The sequence below is a fragment of the Odocoileus virginianus genome, chromosome 17 (genome assembly GCF_023699985.2).
Source record: "Odocoileus virginianus isolate 20LAN1187 ecotype Illinois chromosome 17, Ovbor_1.2, whole genome shotgun sequence".
NCBI lineage: Eukaryota > Metazoa > Chordata > Mammalia > Artiodactyla > Cervidae > Odocoileus > Odocoileus virginianus.
In genome coordinates, this window is record NC_069690.1 from 38461887 (window position 1) to 38480991 (window position 19105).

Sequence of the window (19105 nt, forward strand, 5' to 3'; positions counted from 1 at the left end):
GCAAAATCTGCAACTTCTGGTCTAGATTCAGGGATGATAGCCATGAATGCCATCAATGAGCACTCCATTAAATATGTTTTTCTTCAACTTTTCATTTCACTTAATAAAAGTCCCTGATCCAAGTTTTCAGGAAGTTCTAAGACAGTTCTAAAGAGTGTTGGCACTTTAATCAACTCAACTTTTTCAACTGGAAGCAATATTCTCACTTTATTTTCCCTTTTGGAAACTGCTTGATTTGCCACCATTCACAGAACACTACACACTGTATTTATGTGTGTTTATTTTCTACTACCTTACCTTCTTCCAAACAGGATCTGAGACAGCTTACAAAAATACATATATAATGTATTAGTGCTAAGAGATTGGGGTGGGAAGGGGAAGATACACTAAGACAGTAAAATTGACTCAAAGATGTTAGTTGTACACAGAGTGAACATCTTTTCCCAACATCCTTCCCACGTTATAGAGATCAAGCACACATTTGACTATAGGGAGAGGGAAGGGGAAGTGAACACATAATTTTTACAAAACAGAATTTTTCTTCACACTGAGGTTGAAGGGACATTGTTCAGGTGAATCCTCTTAAAGTTACCCAGTATGTTAAATATGTAAATGATTCTCAAAAAGACCATTTTTGCCTTTGTGAGAGACGTATGTTGTTGGTATATACAAGTATATTTGAGACTTAACGTTGGGAGTTCATGCATCAGAAGGCCATACCAGAGTAAACCCGCTCTTATCAAGTTAAAGAATACATATTGTAATTTTATGAATTTTAGTTTATTTTAAATATGCCTTGGTATAGGAGATATATATATATATATATAGATATAGGTATATAATTTTTAAATGAGTTAATAACTTGTAATGGTTTTGTTTTACCATTATGGCACCATGACAGCATCTCTATAACTTGTATGGGTTGGAGTTCTACAGGATAATAACAATTTCGGAGAAATACTCTAAACACTAGGTCTAATTTTAGTATCGAAAGGGGAAATTTGTTGTTTGTTAGTTTCTAAAGGCAAAAATAGCACATCAAAAGTAGCAGAAGAGGAACTGTAAAATTTCACAGGGATGGTGTAAGGATGAATAGTTATTTGGTTATTAAAAGTTTTAGAAGGTGTTTAGCTTCCATTACAATGTTCTTTATACTTATCAATGGAATGTGTTACTACTCTGTGAATAATTAGCTCAGTATTGAGTATTTCAGACTCAAAAACGTGATACTTAATGGGATAGATCAAAAGTAAGTGGGTAAAATAATTCATGCAGCTATTTCACCCTCAAGGAGGTAGAGCATAAATCCCCACTCCTTAAGTGCAATTCACTTCTGCGTGTTTCTAGTGGCCTAGTGATTAGGATTCTGGGCTTTCACTGCCATGCCTAGGTTCAATCCCTGGTCAGGGAACTGAGATCCCACAAGCCACACAAAGGACCCCACCCCCCAAAAAAGTTTTTTTTAAAAAATGAGTGGGATTCACATAGTGACATCCTTCCAAAGATTACAGTATCAAAAGGTATTTATATCACAGAAACCAGACAAATACTACCTCAGGCAGATGATCAAGTTAACAAAAACAATGATATAAGGCATGTGACAGTATGTGCCAGTGATATATACTTGAATATGGTACTTCACCTCCATAGCCTTCCATCCATAAACCCTAACCTAGAGGGTTAACTTAGACTGGTTAAGCTCCAGTCTAACCTAGAGGCATTCTGCAAAGGGCCTGACCAATTCAGATCAAGTCAATGTCATCTCAAAACTCATTAACTGTCAAGGTCATCAAAACCAAGAAATGTCTGAGAAACTGTCACCACTAAGGAGACTTGATGACTAAATATAACAAGGGATCCTGATTGGGATCCTGGAGCAGAAAAACGCCATTAGGTAAAAACAAAGGAAATCTGAATCAAGTATGAACTTTATTTAATAAGGTATCAATATTGGTCATTACTTGTGAGAAAGATACCATAACAAATGTAAGGTGTTAATTGTCAGGAAATAAGAAATACACGAGAACTTGGTACTATCTTCACAATTTTTTTGTAAATCTAAAACTATTCTAAAATTGTTTTTTTTTAAAGGGTAGATGGATTCTTTGAACAAATCACTACTCATTTGGTTAAGTCTCTTCTTATACTATTCAAAGTTGATCAAAGGGTTTACAAGGATCAATTACTTGTAACTGGGAAGCTAATAAAACACTGTGGATTTAATGATAAACTTCCAGGGAATCAGAGATAATGCCTAAATTTGTCTTCATTATCATTACTTTCAGAAGGTAACAGTTGAGACTAAACCATGAATCTAGACTTGGTAACTGACAAGGGTGGATCTGACTCACTAAATCACATTTCATGGCTTATGCTATGTAGGTAAAATTAACAGTGACTAAAACTGAAATCACTGACAAAGGCTGCTCCTGGACCATATGAGATAGTCCAAGTACTGACTCGGCTCAAAGGAAATAAAACCGAAAACTCTTGATCTCACCCCCAAATAATCATTCTGCACCCTGTCTGAACCTTGGGCTCTCTACCCACCAGCCTACTCAAAACCACGACTGAGGGTGTCCCGCTGCTAAGAAACAGACAATACACAGGGCTTTCCAGGCCACTAAATGAGTAGCCAAGAAGGAACCATGAAAGACACTAGCCTGGTCTCTTTTGGAGCTCGCTGATCTTGACTGAGCATCCACCCTGCAAAAAAAGCATTTGGAGATCTTGCCTTTCAACTGGGCCCGTGTTAAAGCAGGCTTACTTCACAACCCTGGATACATTTGCAAGTGGAGTCTCTCAACATCGTATGATACTGGAAGTTGAAAATGAAGGTTAAACAAAAGGCCTAGAGACACCTCGTTGGTGCACTAGTTCTTCAGGTTCTTCGTTCTGTGGATTAGAACACAGTTGGGTGAAAACTGGAAGTTAAGAATTTGATAAAGATTGTGCACACAGTTCCAGACAATTCATAAGAAAGGCATAGGGAATTCACACGCAGGGCTCTCTGCTTCCTGTGAAGTGGAAGCTTCTCTTTCCTCAGATCCTAATGTAATCTCATCCCCTATCCGCCCTATCCCATTGTGCCCACCGTGTTCCTCTCGTCGATCTCTTCAGCTCCTAGACTAAGGAAATGACTAAAACGCCAAGGCTTTTCTTCTCTCACCGACTGCCCAGAGAACTAAGCGGACAAGAGCGCGAGAAAATGGCGCCAGACTCGAGGCGCGAAGCACCGGAAGCATCCACATGACGGCGACCGCGTGCGCGCGAGGGGCGGGGCGCTCGCCTCCCGTGCACCTGCCAGGGCCCGGCCCTCTGCACACGCCCCGCCCCCAGCCCCACCCACGCGCGACAGGCCGCGGAGCACGCTCGCGCTCTCCTGCGCGTCCTCTCCCTTTGTAGCTACGCACGGTAGGGGAGCGGACCCTGGCGGTTTGCTCCGCTCGGTGGAGGAGAGATGGGGAGGCGTGGCGCTGGGGCTGAGGTAGGAAGGAGCCCGCCCTTCGACGCCTAACCCTCCCGCGACGCTAGCCCCTGAGCCGTGATGCGAGCGTGGGTCCTACTCTCCGCGGTGCTCTGGTACCTCACAGGAGGTGGGGCTCCTCCCGCCCGGCCCCTAGGCTTCCCGCAGCTTCCCGGTCCAGCCTCCTCGCTTTGCCCCGCCCCGCCCCAGTCTGAGCTCCGGCTCCTCTTCCATTTGGTCAGTGGTTTTTTTTCCCTCCGCAGTTGGATGGCAGCGTAATTCCGAACGCACTGAGAAAGGCTTCATTTATGGCAAGCCGGGACACCCAGGTAATGAGGATCTCTTCACCCGCAGAGTCCATCCGAAGAGCCGGGGGCCCCGTGTCTCTGCTGAGGTTTTTTCCCGAACAGGGAAATGGAGCAAAAGTTTATAGAACGTCAACTGTGTGCTCTGCACTTCCTGGAGGTTGTTGCATCGTTTCATCCTTAGAGCGACGCCACTGCGCCTCAGTTGCGTAAAGAAGAATCTTGCCTAAAGAAGCACGGCTCGTGAGGAGCTAAGATTCAATTTATAGGTCTTTTTCTGATACCACCTCTCTTCAGGATGTCCCTGCTGCTTTGCAACCTGCGAGGCCAGCTCAGAGGAGTGATTTCCCGGCCTGGAAGTCCCTCTGTTTGGAATGTCCTTATCCCTTCATTAACTAGAACCCCTACACATCATTTCCGGCTCAGCTCAAATGTCATTTGTCCCTGGATAAAACTTTCACACACTCCCCAAGGAAAATTAGTCATACGGCTAACTTTAGATGACTTTGGGCCGGTTCGTAGCGTTGGTTAGATTTGGAATCGCTCCGTTTTTGGAGCCCCTCCCCCTGCGTGCCACCACCGAATTGTGGTACAGTATCTTCTTTATAGGTTCAGAGCCTGGTGTTCAGCAGGCTTTAAAATTAGTATCTTGTGGGACAGTATTGTTCCAAGCACATTGTTGCTGCTTCCATCAAATCCGAAATAGACTAGGAATTGCAGAAAATCTTCCTTATGTGTCCCACATAGACTGAATTATTGTTCCTAACAGAGGACACTTACAGCTAAATATCACATTTGCCTGGGGGATGATAATGATCATCTTTAAAATAGTTTTGCAAGCAAACAGATCCTTTTCTGATCTTTAAATTGATTCTACCATCGCTTCAATTTTTTTTATTCTAGTTCTGAATCTGTACACTAAAATGTGTATTATGTACATTATTATAAATACTATACTATCACAGAAAAAAAATAATGACTCTCGGCTAGTCTAGAGTTTTAAAAGTCTATGAGAAGTAAAAAGGACTTTAGTTTTACAAATGTTATAATGATATGCTGATTTTTAAAACCGTTAAATACAAAGAGAACTAATCAAAGTAACTTTGGGACACAATGGTAGAAAGTGTGTTAAATTTTGCTATAAAATGTAGTTATATACTGTTTTATTTTGTCATAGTGAAAGTGTATGTAAAATTACATCACAACAGCCCAGTCCTTGTCTGTATGGACTTTAAACTCGCTGAAAAAGAAACGGTGGACCCCACCTACTTATGGGTTGGGCCTAATGAAAAGCCATTAACAGGTAAGTTATTTGATTTTAATATCTTCTTTTTTAAATGATGCAAACTTTTAGAAAAGCACTATTATTTATGAGAATGAAAAAGTTGTAATTTACTTTTAACTGCAGTTTCACTTACTCAGTATTTAGACAATCATAACCTAGTCTGTACCTTATTTTCTTCTTATGCAAAAAACTGAAGCAATAATTTTTGTACCTTTCCTCCCAAAGCCTTATTAGTTCAGAAGTTTTTATAAAACCTAAAATTTATCTTTGCATTATCTGTGATAGGAAATGAGGTAACTAATTTGTAATTTTTCATGACATTAGAAGGGTGTCTTAGAATGTAAGGATTATTAATTTCTGTCTTATGTGAAGAAATTGCATTGTACTATAAGGTACTATAATCTCATTTACTGAATTACTGGTATAAATCAATTGAAATTAGATGCCAAGAATTGAATTAAAGAAAACCAAAATATATTTCAAAAGTATACTTATGTGGTTTTCCATTGACTAATACAGCAGAATTAAGACTTTGTTGAATTCTTGAAGTTAAAATTGTCTATTAATTTATAAATTTTTGTATGTATTTGTAACCCCAAGTTTACTAAATAGTGTTTGAATTGTTACATGTTAAATAACCAACTCATTTACTCTTTCTGTTTAGGAAGTAATAGAATAAATATAACTAATACAGGAAAGCTGACAGTGAAAGACTTTCTGGAGCCTTTGTCTGGACTTTATACATGCAGTTTTTCTTATAAGACTATCAAAGCAGAAACCCAAGAAGAAAAGGTAGTAAAGCAGAGATATGACTTTATGATTTTTGGTAAGAATATAGGCACATTTTCACTTATACATTTTGTTTGGATAAGAATTAAGTATATGATTTCTTCATTTAGTGTAAATGAATCTGTTATATATAATTGGTATGGCTTGTAGAGTATTTTAAATGTGGCTGGTTCCAAATAGGAAAAGGAGTATGTCAAGGCTGTATATTGTCACCCTGCTCATTTAACTTATATGCAGAGTACATCATGAGAAACGCTGGGCTGGAGGAAGCACAGGCGGGAATCAAGATTTCCGGGAGAAATATCAATGACTTCAGATGTGCAGATGACACCACCCTTATGGCAGAAAGTGAAGAACTAAAGAGCCTCTTGATGAAAGAGGAGAGTGAAAAAGTTGGCTTAAAACTCAACATTCAAAAAACTAAGATCATGGCATACAGTCCCATCACTTCATGGCAAATAGATGGGGAGACAGTGGAAACAGTGACTGACTTTATTTTTGGGGCTCCAAAATGACTGCAGATGGTGATTGCAGCCATGAGATTAAAAGACGCTTACTCCTTGGAAAGTTATGACCAACCTAAGCAGCATATTAAAAAGTAGAGACATTACTTTGCCAACAAAGGTCCATCTAGTCAAGGCTATGGTTTTTCCAGTGGTCATGTATGGATGTGAGAGTTGGACTATAAAGAAGGCTGAGCATGGAAGAATTGATGCTTTTGAACTGTGGTGTTGGAGAAGACTCTTGAGAGTCCCTTAGACTGCAAGGAGATCCAACCAGTCCATCCTAAAAGGAGATCAGTCCTGGGTCCTGATCTCCTGATTGGAAGGACTGATATTGAAGCTGAAACACCAATATTTTGGCCACCTGCTGCAAAGAGCTGACTCATTTGAAAAGACCCTGATGCTGGGAAAGATTGAGGGCAGTAGGAGAAGGGGACAACAGAGGATGAGATGGTTGGATGGCATCACCGACTCAGTGGACGTGGGTTTGGGTGAACTCTGGGAGTTGGTGATGGATAGGGAGGCCTGGTGTGCTGCAGTTCATGGGATCGCAAAGAGTCGGACACAACTGAGCGACTGAACTGAATTGAAATGTGACCAAGGAACCTCAAATTGGCATCAAAATAGTGTGTCCTAAATAATCCTCTTTCAGCCTCCCACTTCTCACTGTATAGATATGCAGGCACAATCTGCATTATCACAGTTTTGCTAGGTAATTTAAAAATTGATGTTTAATTCCATAAAAGCAAATTAATGATCCTTTTCACTGTACTGTGCTAACACCCGTGATACTTCTATAAACTAAGACTCTCCCCACCAGAATCTTATTTTTTTCTTGATACTTTAAATTACATATATAGGGCACCCACAAAACCTATCTCTTCTCTTGTACTGAGTAGATAATGTATCAGACAAAATAACCTTTTTCATTAAAGTCATTAGTTTTACATCTTTTCATGAGGACAAATTGTTAAAACATTTTGTGCTCAGTTGTTCAGTCATGTCTGACCCTTGGACATCCCATTGACTGTAGCCCACCAGGCTCCTCTGTCCATGGGATTCTCTAGGCAAGAATACTGGAGTGGGTTGCCATTTCCTTCTCCAGGGGAATCTTCCTTACCCAGGGATCAGACCTGCGTCTTCTTGTGTCTCCCACATTGGCCACTCCTGCACTGTGCCACCTGAGAAGCTCTTAAAACATTTTATTAGATAAATTAAGTTTCTGTGGTGGATTGCAAGATTGATGGTATTTAATATTACGTGTTATTTGGAAATGATGCTAGGCACAATTGTTTTATTCTCATCTTTTTTTTTAAAGCCTATCGGGAACCTGACTATTCATATCAGATGGCTGTACGTTTTACCACAAAATCTTGTGTAGGAAAATACAACGATCTGCTTTTTCGAGTCCTGAAGAAAATCTTGGATAATTTAATCTTTGATTTGTCATGCCATATAATAGAACCATCATATAAATGCCATTTTGTTAAAGTTCCAAAACATGGCCTCATTCATGAGCTATTTATAGCCTTTCAAGGTAAAAATTTTTAATATTCTTTAAATTTATGAGTTTAATCTTATTACAGAATTAATTGCCATATTAACATGAGAAATAAGTAGTAGGCGTTAAATGCTTGTTAGGGACTAAAATATGTTGTTGTTCTTAGCCTGACTGTGGTTTTAAAAATTGACACATTAATTATTTGCCTTGCCTATTTTTGAGAAGTCAATAGCATTTTATAAATATGGCCTTTAACTATGCAGCTAATATTTAAGTTATAACTTCCTATAGAATTTTAAATTGTATTTTTGAGAACTTAACAAAAGGGGGAAACCAAACCAAATTTATTTCTATTCATTTTAAAGCCTTGTAGTTACCTCCATTAGCCCCCAGATGGAGTGAAATCATAATGTATAAATTATTCAAATTGCGCACCTTTCTAGGATTACATAAATTAAACACCTGCACACATGTATACTGAATTCAGCATTTGGAACTTTATTGGAATGTTTGGAACTTTTTGGAATCGTTTTGTGAAGATGTCATTTTTCCTCCCCTCCAGTTAATCCTTTTGCACCAGGGTGGAAAGGTACATGCAATGAGTCTATTGACTGTGAAGATACCACTAATCATAATATCCTCCAGGTGAGAATTTCAGTGTAGGGGGAATGTATTTGAATAGTAAACAAAGCTGTTTAAAATGTAAGCATGAAATATTACTGATATTGGTTTCAGTTTTATAAACTGAGATTGTGAAAGTCTTAGCTATTTTAAAATGTTTTGTCTTGGAATAGTATGTTTGGAATATTATATAACTCCCTGGGTTAATATTATGTATTTTTCCTGTGATAGAAGAAGGACGGATCACTGGTCTTTGTTCTCCAAATGTAACCAAGCAGCAGCTTGAAAAACAGCCTTACAGGGCTTCCCTGGTGGCTCACTGGTAAAGAATTCACCTGCCAATAGTGGAGACAGAGGTTTGATCCTTGATCCAGGAAGACCCCCACATGCTGTGGAGCAACTAGGCCTCTGCACCACAGTTGCTGAGCCTGTGCTCTAGAGCTTAGGAGCCGCAACTACTTAGCTCACTTGCTGCAACTACTGGAGCCCGTGCGCCCTCGAGCCCAAGCACCGCAACAAGACAAGCCACCACAATGAGAAACCCATGCCCTGCAACTAGAGAGGAGCCTCCACTCTCTGCAGCTGGAGAAAAGACTGCCCAGCAATGAGGACCCAGCACAGCCAAAAATAAATTCATTCATTTTAAAAAATGAAAACAGCCTTATAAAAACTAATAAATAATGAACAGCCTTATAATCATGTCATTCTAGGTTAAAACATTGGTTTTTCCAAAACTGTGTCTTTACTGATCATAATAGTTGCTCTCTCCTCTGCCTTATTTGAGGCTCAGGGCATAGTCTAAAAAAATACCTTCATTCTCCTCCTCTAGTCCCTAAGTCCATACCCTTAACATTGTGCATGGTTTATGGGTTATTATTAGTTACTATTTAAGCCCTGTGCTCAAAAAATAAAATTTACACCATTAGTCTGTAATGCTAATTAAAGTTTTGGTTTCCATCTTGCTTGGCTCCTTAGAGTTAGAAACAATCAACTCCCAGTTATCTACATATGGAATAGACATGCTGCAAATAATTCAAAACAAGTGCTTTTTAACCTCATTTTAATTCTTAACTGTTGTACCTAAAAATTGACAATAATTGATAAGTTCAGGCTAAACTAATTTTGGTATTAACATGCAACTTTTCAGGAATTCATCTGTTGTGTAAAGCAGGGCCATGCTTGTTACATTTCATTGCCTCTGATATAGGAGAAGAAATTTGGTTCACAGTTTAGTAATTATACTTCTCTCTGGTGTTTTAAAATCTTAGGCAAGAGATCGAATAGAAGAATTTTTCCGGAGCCAAGCATATATTTTCAACCATGATCTAAATAAAACTCTACCAGCCATGCATTTTGTGGATCACAGTTTTCAAATAGTACGTATGGATAGCTGTCGTCCAGGCTTTGGAAAAAATGAAGGTCTACACAGCAATTGCGCTACCTGTTGTGGTAATTATAAAATACATGTATCTAGTTATTTAGGTTATCTAGTCAGAGTTCTCTTAGCATAATTGAATTGAATATTTATAGTGATTTTCTTACCAAAGAAATGTATTTAGTTAAAGGGAAGTAAAAATTCGAAGCTCAAATTTCTAAACATAGTTATCTTCATGTATATTAATTCTACCTAGTATAATCTTTTGTATTACAAAATATCTCTATAGTGTTCTGACTTGAGATACTATACTATGAAAGGAAACAAAATGGTCCTGCCTAGAAATTAGAAATAGGAACTAGAAAACAAGAAATAGGAACTCATAAATGGAGCAATGCAGAAGTTACTGGAAGATGCTATTAAAGGAAAAAGTAGCTTTCTTTTACAGTACTATCTAAGGTCATCAGATAACAATATTTCAAACTCATAAATGGGGAGTTCCCTGGCAGTCCAGTGGTTAGGACTCCACTTTGACTGCCATGGCTCCAGGTTTAATCCGTGGCTGGGGAACTAAGATCCTGCAACCTGCTCAGCGGAGCCAAGAAAAAAAAAACTCATAAATAATCTTCCACAGTATAATTGGTTGCACATTACTGGTAGTAGAACATAGATATAGAATGTCAGTGGTGTGACATTGATGGCAATTTGTATTATTGGTATAAAATACCTTTAACTGAAATTATAATAATCTACTCCATTGTATTTTCCTCTGCAGTGGTTTGTAGTCCTGGGACTTTTAGTCCTGATGTTGATGTTACATGTCAGACCTGCATTTCCGTCCAAATCTACGGAGCTAAATCATGCCAGTAAATTTCAACATGAAGACTAGGGGTGAAAGCATCATTACTTGCTTGTGGAGGTGGAGGACATAAGATGATTTGTTCACATCCCAAAGTGTCATAGATATTTTTATTAAGGAAGATCAGTAAGACCTAAACATTGGAAAACATACATTTTAAAAACCATAAAAAGATAGTCAACATGGTATTTCTAAGAAGGCATTTAATCTCAGTGGATGATTTTTAATGAAATATGTTTTGTTGCTTACAAACAATCTTGTTTCTTTGTACTTAAAACTATGTTAAGGTCAAGAAGAGTAGGCAAGTATAATATAATAAAATTTTATACTTTCCATATATTAATTTGTTTGATATCACTCATATGATCTATCATAATACATTACCTTTATAATTAGAACCAAAAAAGTTGTTTCTTTTAGTCTCTTTGCTTTTAGTCTATTTATTTTAGAATAACAGGCTTTATTTTTTAGTATAGTTTTAGGGTTGCAGAAAAATTGAGCAGCTATTACAGAGTTCCATATACCCGCTTCAGCCCACACCCTCACCCCTCCCAAGTTTCCCCTATTAGTATCATCTTGCATTAGCGTGATACATTTGTTATCATTAATGGACCAATGTTGATACATTATTATTAACTACAGTTAATAGTTTATATTAAGGTTCATTCTGCATGTCGTACGGTTCTGTGGGTTTTGACAAGTGCATATTGATGTGTCCACCCCTACAGTTCATACAGAATAGTTTCACCACCCTTAAAATGCCCTGTGTTTAATCTGTTCTTCTCTCTCTCTTACCCCACAGTCCTTGACAACCACTAATCTTGTTACTGTCTCTACAGTTTTGCCTTTCCCAAAGTGGATTAAACTTGGAACCATACAGTATGTAGACTTTCCAGACTGGCTTCTTTCACTTACCAATATTCATTTAAGATTCCTCCATGTCACTGTATGGCTTTGATAGAGCATTTTTTTATTGCTGACTAATATTCCATATCATGGGTGTATAAAGGACATCTTGATTGCTCCCAGTTTTTGATGATTATGAATAAAATTGCTATAAATATTTGTGTACAGGTTTTTGTATGGACATGAGTTTTCAAATCAATGGCGTAAATACCTAGGAGCATGATTTCTGGGTTGTGTGGTAAGATAATGTCTAGTTTTGTAAGAAATTTCCAACCTGTGTTCCAAATTGGTTTACCATTTTACATTCCTACCACAATGGATGTGTTTCTTGTTCCTCATCTTCACCAGCTTTTGGTATTTTAAGTTTTTTTTTTTTTTTTGGGCTATTCTATTAGGTATGTAGTGATAGTTCGTTACTGTTTTAATTTTAAATCCCATAATGTCTGTGCATTATTTCATGTGTTTATTTGCCATCTGTGTATCTGTCATTTAGATCTTTCTCCTTGTTTTTATTGAATTTTTCACTCATATTGTTGAGTTCCAAGAGTTCTTTGTATATTTTAGATACAAATTCTTATCAGATATGTGTTTTGCAAATATTTTCTCCAATTTTGTGGTTTGTCTCTTCTCACAATGTCTTTCGCTGAGCAGAAGTTTTTAAGTTTAGTAAAATCCAGTTTACCAATTTTGGGCTTCCCTAGTAGCTCACTGGTAAAGAATCCCCCTGCCAATGCAGGAGACACTGGTTCAGCCCCTAGTCTGGGAAGATCCTACATGCTGTGGAGCAACTAAGTGCATGCACCCCAACTACTGAGCCTGTGCTCCAGAGCCAGGGACCTGCAACTGCTGAGCCCTCGCGCTGCACCCACAGAAGCCTGTGCGCCCTGGAGCCCACGTTCAGCAACAGGAGAAGCTGCTGCAGTGAGAAGCCTACACACTGCAACCGGAGAGCAGCCCCCGCTCGCCACAACTAGAAGAAAGCCTGGGCAACAAGGAAGACCCAGTGTAGCCAAAGATAAATAAAATTATAGTTTACCAGTACTTTTCCATGGATCACGCTTTTTATGTCTACAAACTCATCACCAGGCCCAAAGTCATGTAGTTTGCTCCTGTTGTATTCAAGAAGTTATTTAGTTTCATGATTTACATTTAGTCTAAGATGAATTAGTTTTTGTGAAAAATGTAAGTTGTATGTTTAGATGATTTTTTTTTTTTTTTTTTTTTTGCCTATGGATGGTTCCAGCACCATTTGTTGAAAAGACTGTCCTTCCTCCATTGAACTGCCTTTGCTCCTTTGCCAAAGGTCAGTTGACTACATTTGTGTGGGTCTATGTCTGGGTTCCCTATTTATTAATTCACGTAATCTTTCCTCAGTATGGTACTACCTTGATTACTGTATAGTAAGGCTTACATTTGGTTGGTATCAGTCCCCTGACTTAGTTCTTCTTCAGTATGGTGTTAGTTATCCTGGGTCTTTTGCCTTTTTATATAAACTTTTAAAAAAATTTATTATTTGACTGTGCTGGATCTTCATTGCTTCACACAGGTTTTCTCTAGTTGCAGTAAGTGGGGGCTGCTCGCCAGTTGTGATGCTTGGGCTTCTCATTCCCAAAGCATAGGCTCCAGGCACACAGGCTCAGTAGTTGTGGCACACAGGTGTAGTTGCTCTGTGGCTTGTAGGATCTTCTTGGACCAGGGGTTGAACCCCTGTCCCCTGCCTGGGCAGGTGGCTTCTTAACCACTGGACAAGGGAAATCTATGGTCTTGTATTTTTAATTTCAAATTCCAAGTGTTTAATTGCTGGTTATTTAGGAAGGCAATTAACTTTTGTATATTAACCTTACATCCTGTGATCTTTCTCTAATGCTATTAATTCCAGGAGGTTTTTTTGTAGATTCTTTGAGATTTTCTACTTAGACAACCATGTCATCTGCAAACAAAAGAGTTTTATTTCTTCCTTCCAATCTGTATATCTATTATTTCCTGATCTAGTCTTACTGTAATAGCTAGCACTTCCAGTATGACATTGAATAGTAACAGTGAGTGGGCACATCCTTGTCTTGTTTCTAATCTTAGAGAGAAAGCATCTAGTTTCTCACTATTACATGTGATGTTAGGTATAGTTTTTTTTTAATATATGTTTGTTGAGGAAGTTCTCTATTCCTCTATTTGATTGATACGATCATATGATATTTTCATCTTTAGTCTGTTGTTGTGATAGATAAATTGATTTTCAAATGTTGGAACTATTCTTCTATATTCAGAATAAATTGTTTTTAGCCATCACTTTAGTTCAGTGTTCAGTCGTGTCCGACTCTCTGTGACCCCATGGATTGCAGAATGCCAGGCCTCCCTATCCATCACCAACTCCCGGAGTTTACTCAAACTCATGTCCATGGAGCCGGTGATGCCATCCAACCATCTCATCCTCTGTCATCCCCTTCTCCTCCTGCCTTCAATCTTTCCCAGCATCAGGATGTTTTCCAGTGAGTCAGTTCTTTGCATCACGTGGCCAAAGTATTGGGCTTTCAGCTTCAACATCAGTCCTTTCAGTGAATATTCAGGACTGGTTTCCTTTAGGATTGACTGGTTTAATCTCCTTCAGTCCAAGGACTCTCAAAGAGTCTTCTCCAACACCACAGTTCAAAAGCATCAATTTTTAGTCATAATGTACAGTTATCTTATACATTGTTGAATTTGATTTGCTAATATTCTGTTGAGGAAATTTGCATTTATTTTATGAGACATATTAGTCTGCAGTTTTCCTTCCTTATGATATCATTATCTGTGTTTTAGTATTAGGGTTATTTTTTGTTAGTGTTAACATTGTAAGTATGTGTGCCAGTCGGGTCCAAACAGACAGAAAACATAAAGCATTTTGAACAGGGAAATTTTAATATAAAGAATTGTTAACCATAACGGGATTAGAATAATAAGGAATTGGATAATAAGATGTAGAGAACCCTAAAGACTCTGCTGCAAAACCACACAAGGAAGAAGGGCTGCTGGTGAAGCTGCTGGCCCCATGCACTGCAGGCTGCGGCCAGGGGAGACATGCACATGCTGCAGGGCCCTGTCAAGGGAACAACCTCCTGCTGTTTGATGGCAGCTCAGCTTGGCTTTTCCTTCCCTCTCCTTAGAAAATCCTGCAGTGTGTAGCCACTGCTCTTGCGTTTGTGAATTTCTTTTTTTTCCCTAAGCCAGAAAGCAGTTTTCTCTTTTATATTATGTTTTACATCCTCCAGTGCCCCTGTCCTCTTCAGGTTGCTGCTGTATTTGCTTCTTAACTGTGTTCACCGTTAGCAGGCTTCCCTTACCCCATAGTTCATGCATCTGATAAATGTTTCTGAGGCACTTCTTGATTTCCTCCTTCAGTTTCAGAAGCTTCTTCATCCCCTCAAAAGGAAGAACATAGATAAACTGACAGATTAGTATGATTACCTCTATGAGTAGAAATAATGTTAATAGTCAAAAGCAAAACCTGATCTCAAGAAACATTAATTTTTAAGTTACAGTAATGGGGAAAAACATATCACTACCAGGTTTGTGCAGGTGTCAGTGGCCTAGAGTGGAAGTTATTTTCTATCACAGCAGGCTTATTATTTCACTAATAACCCATTCCTCAGAATTGAAAATTAAGTAGCCAAAGAAAGAATTTTTGTAATTCCTACTGGGCCAGAGATTTTAACTATCACAAAGTAATATAACTTGCTCTTGCACAGTAATGAATTATGTAGGTCTGAAGGACCCTAAGGTTGCAGAAACATGATTGGTGCCAAAGTATGGTTGCCAAGTGGCAGTGTTTGTTTTGAAGACTGCTAGATATGTGAGTTGAAGATCCGTGAAGGATAAACAGATACAGTACTATCACTTTGGGTCATCCCAGGGTAACACATTGATACCTAGTATCAGAATCTGGAAACAAATAGACCACAGTGAGGGTATTTGGAAAACAAAGACGGTAAGGAAATTGGGAAGCAAAAAGAAAAAAAAGTTTTGTGCTTTAAGCATAAAACTTGGACTGGAGAGCTCTAATTTCGGCACCTCGACCCTACCTCATTTCTGTGGGAGTTATTTGGAATGTGACTCAAGCAGAAGAAAGTCAACCAAATTTGTAAATGCAGAGGAAAGACGAAACTGAGGGTGGAGGTATATGTGTTTGCCTCCCTCTTCTTTCCTATGGCCCAGATGATGAAGTCTAATATCCAATCTCCAAAGCATCTTGCAAATTATGTCTCCCTTGAGTGACAGAAAGCAAGTGAGAAAGATGTCTACAGGTTACAATGGAAAGACCCTGGCTTTTTGATTCTAGTCCTGACTCATCATTTTGTATCTTGGCAAAGACCATTTTCTCATCCCTGCTGTGGGGAAATTAATACCAGATTCAGCCTCTCTTAAAATATAACTTTATATGAAACAGCTATGTAGACCATAAAACACCAACAGTTTTAAGGCTCTGTATTAGCTTTGTGGTGGTGGTTGTTGCTCCGTCACTCCTTTGTGGGCCTGTGATAAACAATGAAGTAATTCCACACAGCTAGGAATCTAGAGCTTTCACCATAATTTGCATTATTGTTCTTCAGTCACTCAGTTGTGTCCGATTCTTTGTGACACCACGCACTGCAACACGCCAGGCTTCCGTGTCCTTCACCATCTCCCGGAGTTTGCTCGAACTCATGTCCATAGAGTCGGTGATGCCATCCAACCATCTCATCCTCTGTCGTCCCCTTCTCCTGCCTTCAATCTTTCCCAGCATCAGGGTCTTTTCCAATGAGTCAGCTTTTTGCATCAGGGGGCCAAAGTTTTGAAGCTTCAGCTTCAGCGTCAGTCCTTCCAATGAATATTCAGGGTTGATTTCCTTTAGCATTGACTGGTAATTTGCATACATTCTATCAATAAGCTTTTATTTACTACAGGTCCAGTGTTCAGTAGTCTTGGTCTCTATCACCAGGGAGGGCACAGACCAGTGTCTGAGACAAAAAAGCACTGCAATTAAGTGCCGTTGTGACTTAGATAGCAGTTGTGTCCTTTGGATGTTTAGGTGGTAGATTTGAGGGAAGATTTCAGAAGACAGGAAGAGGAAGGATTATACTGCCTCAACACACAAAAAGCTTAAAATGAAACAAGCATCACCATTCTCCTTTTTTTTCACCACTGTTACTGTGAAATATAACATGCATACAGAAAAGTGCATTAAACACTAATTTACTGTTTAACATAATTATCAAATAAACATCTGAACTACCCACCTCCCAGTGAAGAAATAAAATATTTCTACCATCCTCAAAACCCACCCCTTTCCCATGTGCCTGTCCCTGATCTTATCATCCCTCCTCCAAAGAGGATGAATGATAATTATTTCCTGCCTTTTCTTAGAGTTTTACCACCTAAGTTGGATCCCTAAACTGTAAAGTTTCTCTGTGTTTGAACATAATGGAATCATAATGTATATACTCCTTTGTGCCTTGATTCTTTCTGAAGATTACTCTCACATAGAATTAGTTCATTTATACTCATTGCTGTATAGTATACCCATTATATAAATATACCACAGTTTGTTTATCCATTCTATTCTTGGGGAACACTCAAGTTGTTTCTGGTTTTGACTGTTACAACATCCTACTAAGTAAAATTCTTTAAAGTATATACCATGTGATGCATATGTGCACAAGTTTTTCTAGAGTTTATACCTAGCAGTCAAACTTGGGGGTTATAGGGTATGTCAGTGTTTCATTTGTAATGAACTGTTATTCAAAGAGTTTGTACTAATTTATCTTCCCAATGGTAGTGTGTCGAAGTTCTCATTGTTTCAGATACTCACCAACATTTGGTATTGTCAGACCTTTGATCCTTTTCCAGACTGGTAATTGAGTAATAGTATCTCCTGGAGGTTTTAATTTATGTTTCCTGATTACTAATCAGGTTAATCATCATTTCATGCTTGTTAGCCATTAGGATTCTTTTTCCAAATATTCTTCAGAACACTTTTGACTCTCTTTGTATTGAGTCATCTTTTTTATTGATTGGTACATGCTCCTTATACTGGATCTTACTATTTTGTAAGTTACATGTTTTAAATATCTTCTCCATGCTAGAGTTTGTCTTTTCACCTCTTTGTGATATCCTTTGATAAACAAATGTTTTTGTTTTGTTTGTTTGGGGTTTTGATTTTTCTTTTTTTGGGGGGGGGGGGTGCTGTGCTTCACAGATCAACTTGTGGGATCTTAATTCCCTGACCAGGAATTGAACCTGTGCCATTGACAAAGTGCAGAGTCCTAACCATTGGACTGCCAGGGAATTCCCATGAACAAGCATTTTTAATGTTAATATAGTTATGGACTTGCCTTGGATCTAAATTCTATTTAGACCTATTTATCTAAATTCACATTTAGATCTAAATTCTAACTGGAATTAATTTTATATATGCTGTGTGCTAGGCATAGTTTATAGTTTTTTATCTATGTGGTTACTCAATTGTACTGACACCACTTAAAATCTAGCCTTTCCCCAGTACTCTGCAATACTTCTCTCATATAGCAGGTGTCTGTTTATGCATGAGAATCTGAGATGTCTCTTCTATTTTTCTATTTGTCTCTCCCTGCTCTAATGCTGCACCAAAATATTACAGTTTTTATCTGGTAGAGCAAGTTTTTCCACCTTGTTCTTCAAGAGTATCATGGCTATTTTTGCCTCTTTGCACTTCCGTATAAGTGGAAGTGGATAACTTATTAAGCTATATGCACAGAAATGTTGGGATTTTTGTTGAGATTGCATTGAATCCATAAATTATTTGGGAAGATTTCACATTTTTACAATATAGTGGCTTCTAACTCTTCAACATAGTATTCCTTCTTTAAGTCCCCTAGGTCTCTCAATAAGAGTTTATAACTTAATGTGTCTTTCAGGCTTTTTGTTAGATATATTCCTAGGTATTTCACATTTTTGGTGCTATTATAATTGGTATTTTTAAATTTCATGTCTTTTGTTGCTTATATAAGAATACAGTTGGTTTATATATATATATTTTAGCAAATTACTAAATTATCTTACTCCTTTTAATAATCTACAGACTCTTTGGGACTTAAATTAGATCATCTGCAAGTAATACAATTTTCTTTTTTGGCAATTTTCTTTTTAAAACAGTAACCTTACATATTTTGTTTCTCTTTTGGCTTCCTATACTTGCTAGACCATCTATGTAATGTCAAATCAATAAAGGCAGTGGCAGTAGGCATCCTTGTCCTTCTTCTGATTGACAGAAAAAACTTATAACATTTCACTCCATTAAATATGATATTAACTGTAGGTATTTTATAATATGTGTATCAGATTAAAGACATCTCTTTTATTCTTGTTTTTCTAGTAGGAATTTTTTTGCACTTCTTTCCTTCAAAACAAACAACTTTTTAAAAATTTTATTCAAGTATAGTTGACTTACAGTGTTGTATTAGTTTCTGCTGTACAACAAAGGGATTCAGTTATATATATACGTATG

The 19105-nt window shown here is 38.0% G+C and overlaps 1 protein-coding gene across 5 annotated transcripts; it reads left to right on the plus strand.

Moving 5' to 3' along the window:
• The first annotated feature begins 3344 nt into the window (after nt 1-3344).
• ZPBP2 (zona pellucida binding protein 2) lies at nt 3345-12651 on the plus strand. 5 transcript variants are annotated; one of them, XM_020890061.2, is made up of 8 exons: nt 3345-3596; nt 3730-3795; nt 4949-5074; nt 5721-5882; nt 7667-7885; nt 8412-8494; nt 9739-9919; nt 10621-12651. In XM_020890061.2, the coding sequence occupies exons 1-8, from the start codon at nt 3548-3550 to the stop codon at nt 10713-10715; spliced, it is 981 nt and encodes a 326-aa protein (XP_020745720.2). In that variant the 5' UTR covers nt 3345-3547; the 3' UTR covers nt 10716-12651. The 5 variants fall into 5 exon arrangements, 4 of the variants coding, with proteins under 4 accessions (XP_020745720.2, XP_070335513.1, XP_070335514.1 ...); XM_070479412.1 differs by having other exon boundaries at nt 9739-9846; XM_020890062.2 differs by having other exon boundaries at nt 3346-3487.
• The last annotated feature ends 6454 nt before the right edge of the window (nt 12652-19105 follow it).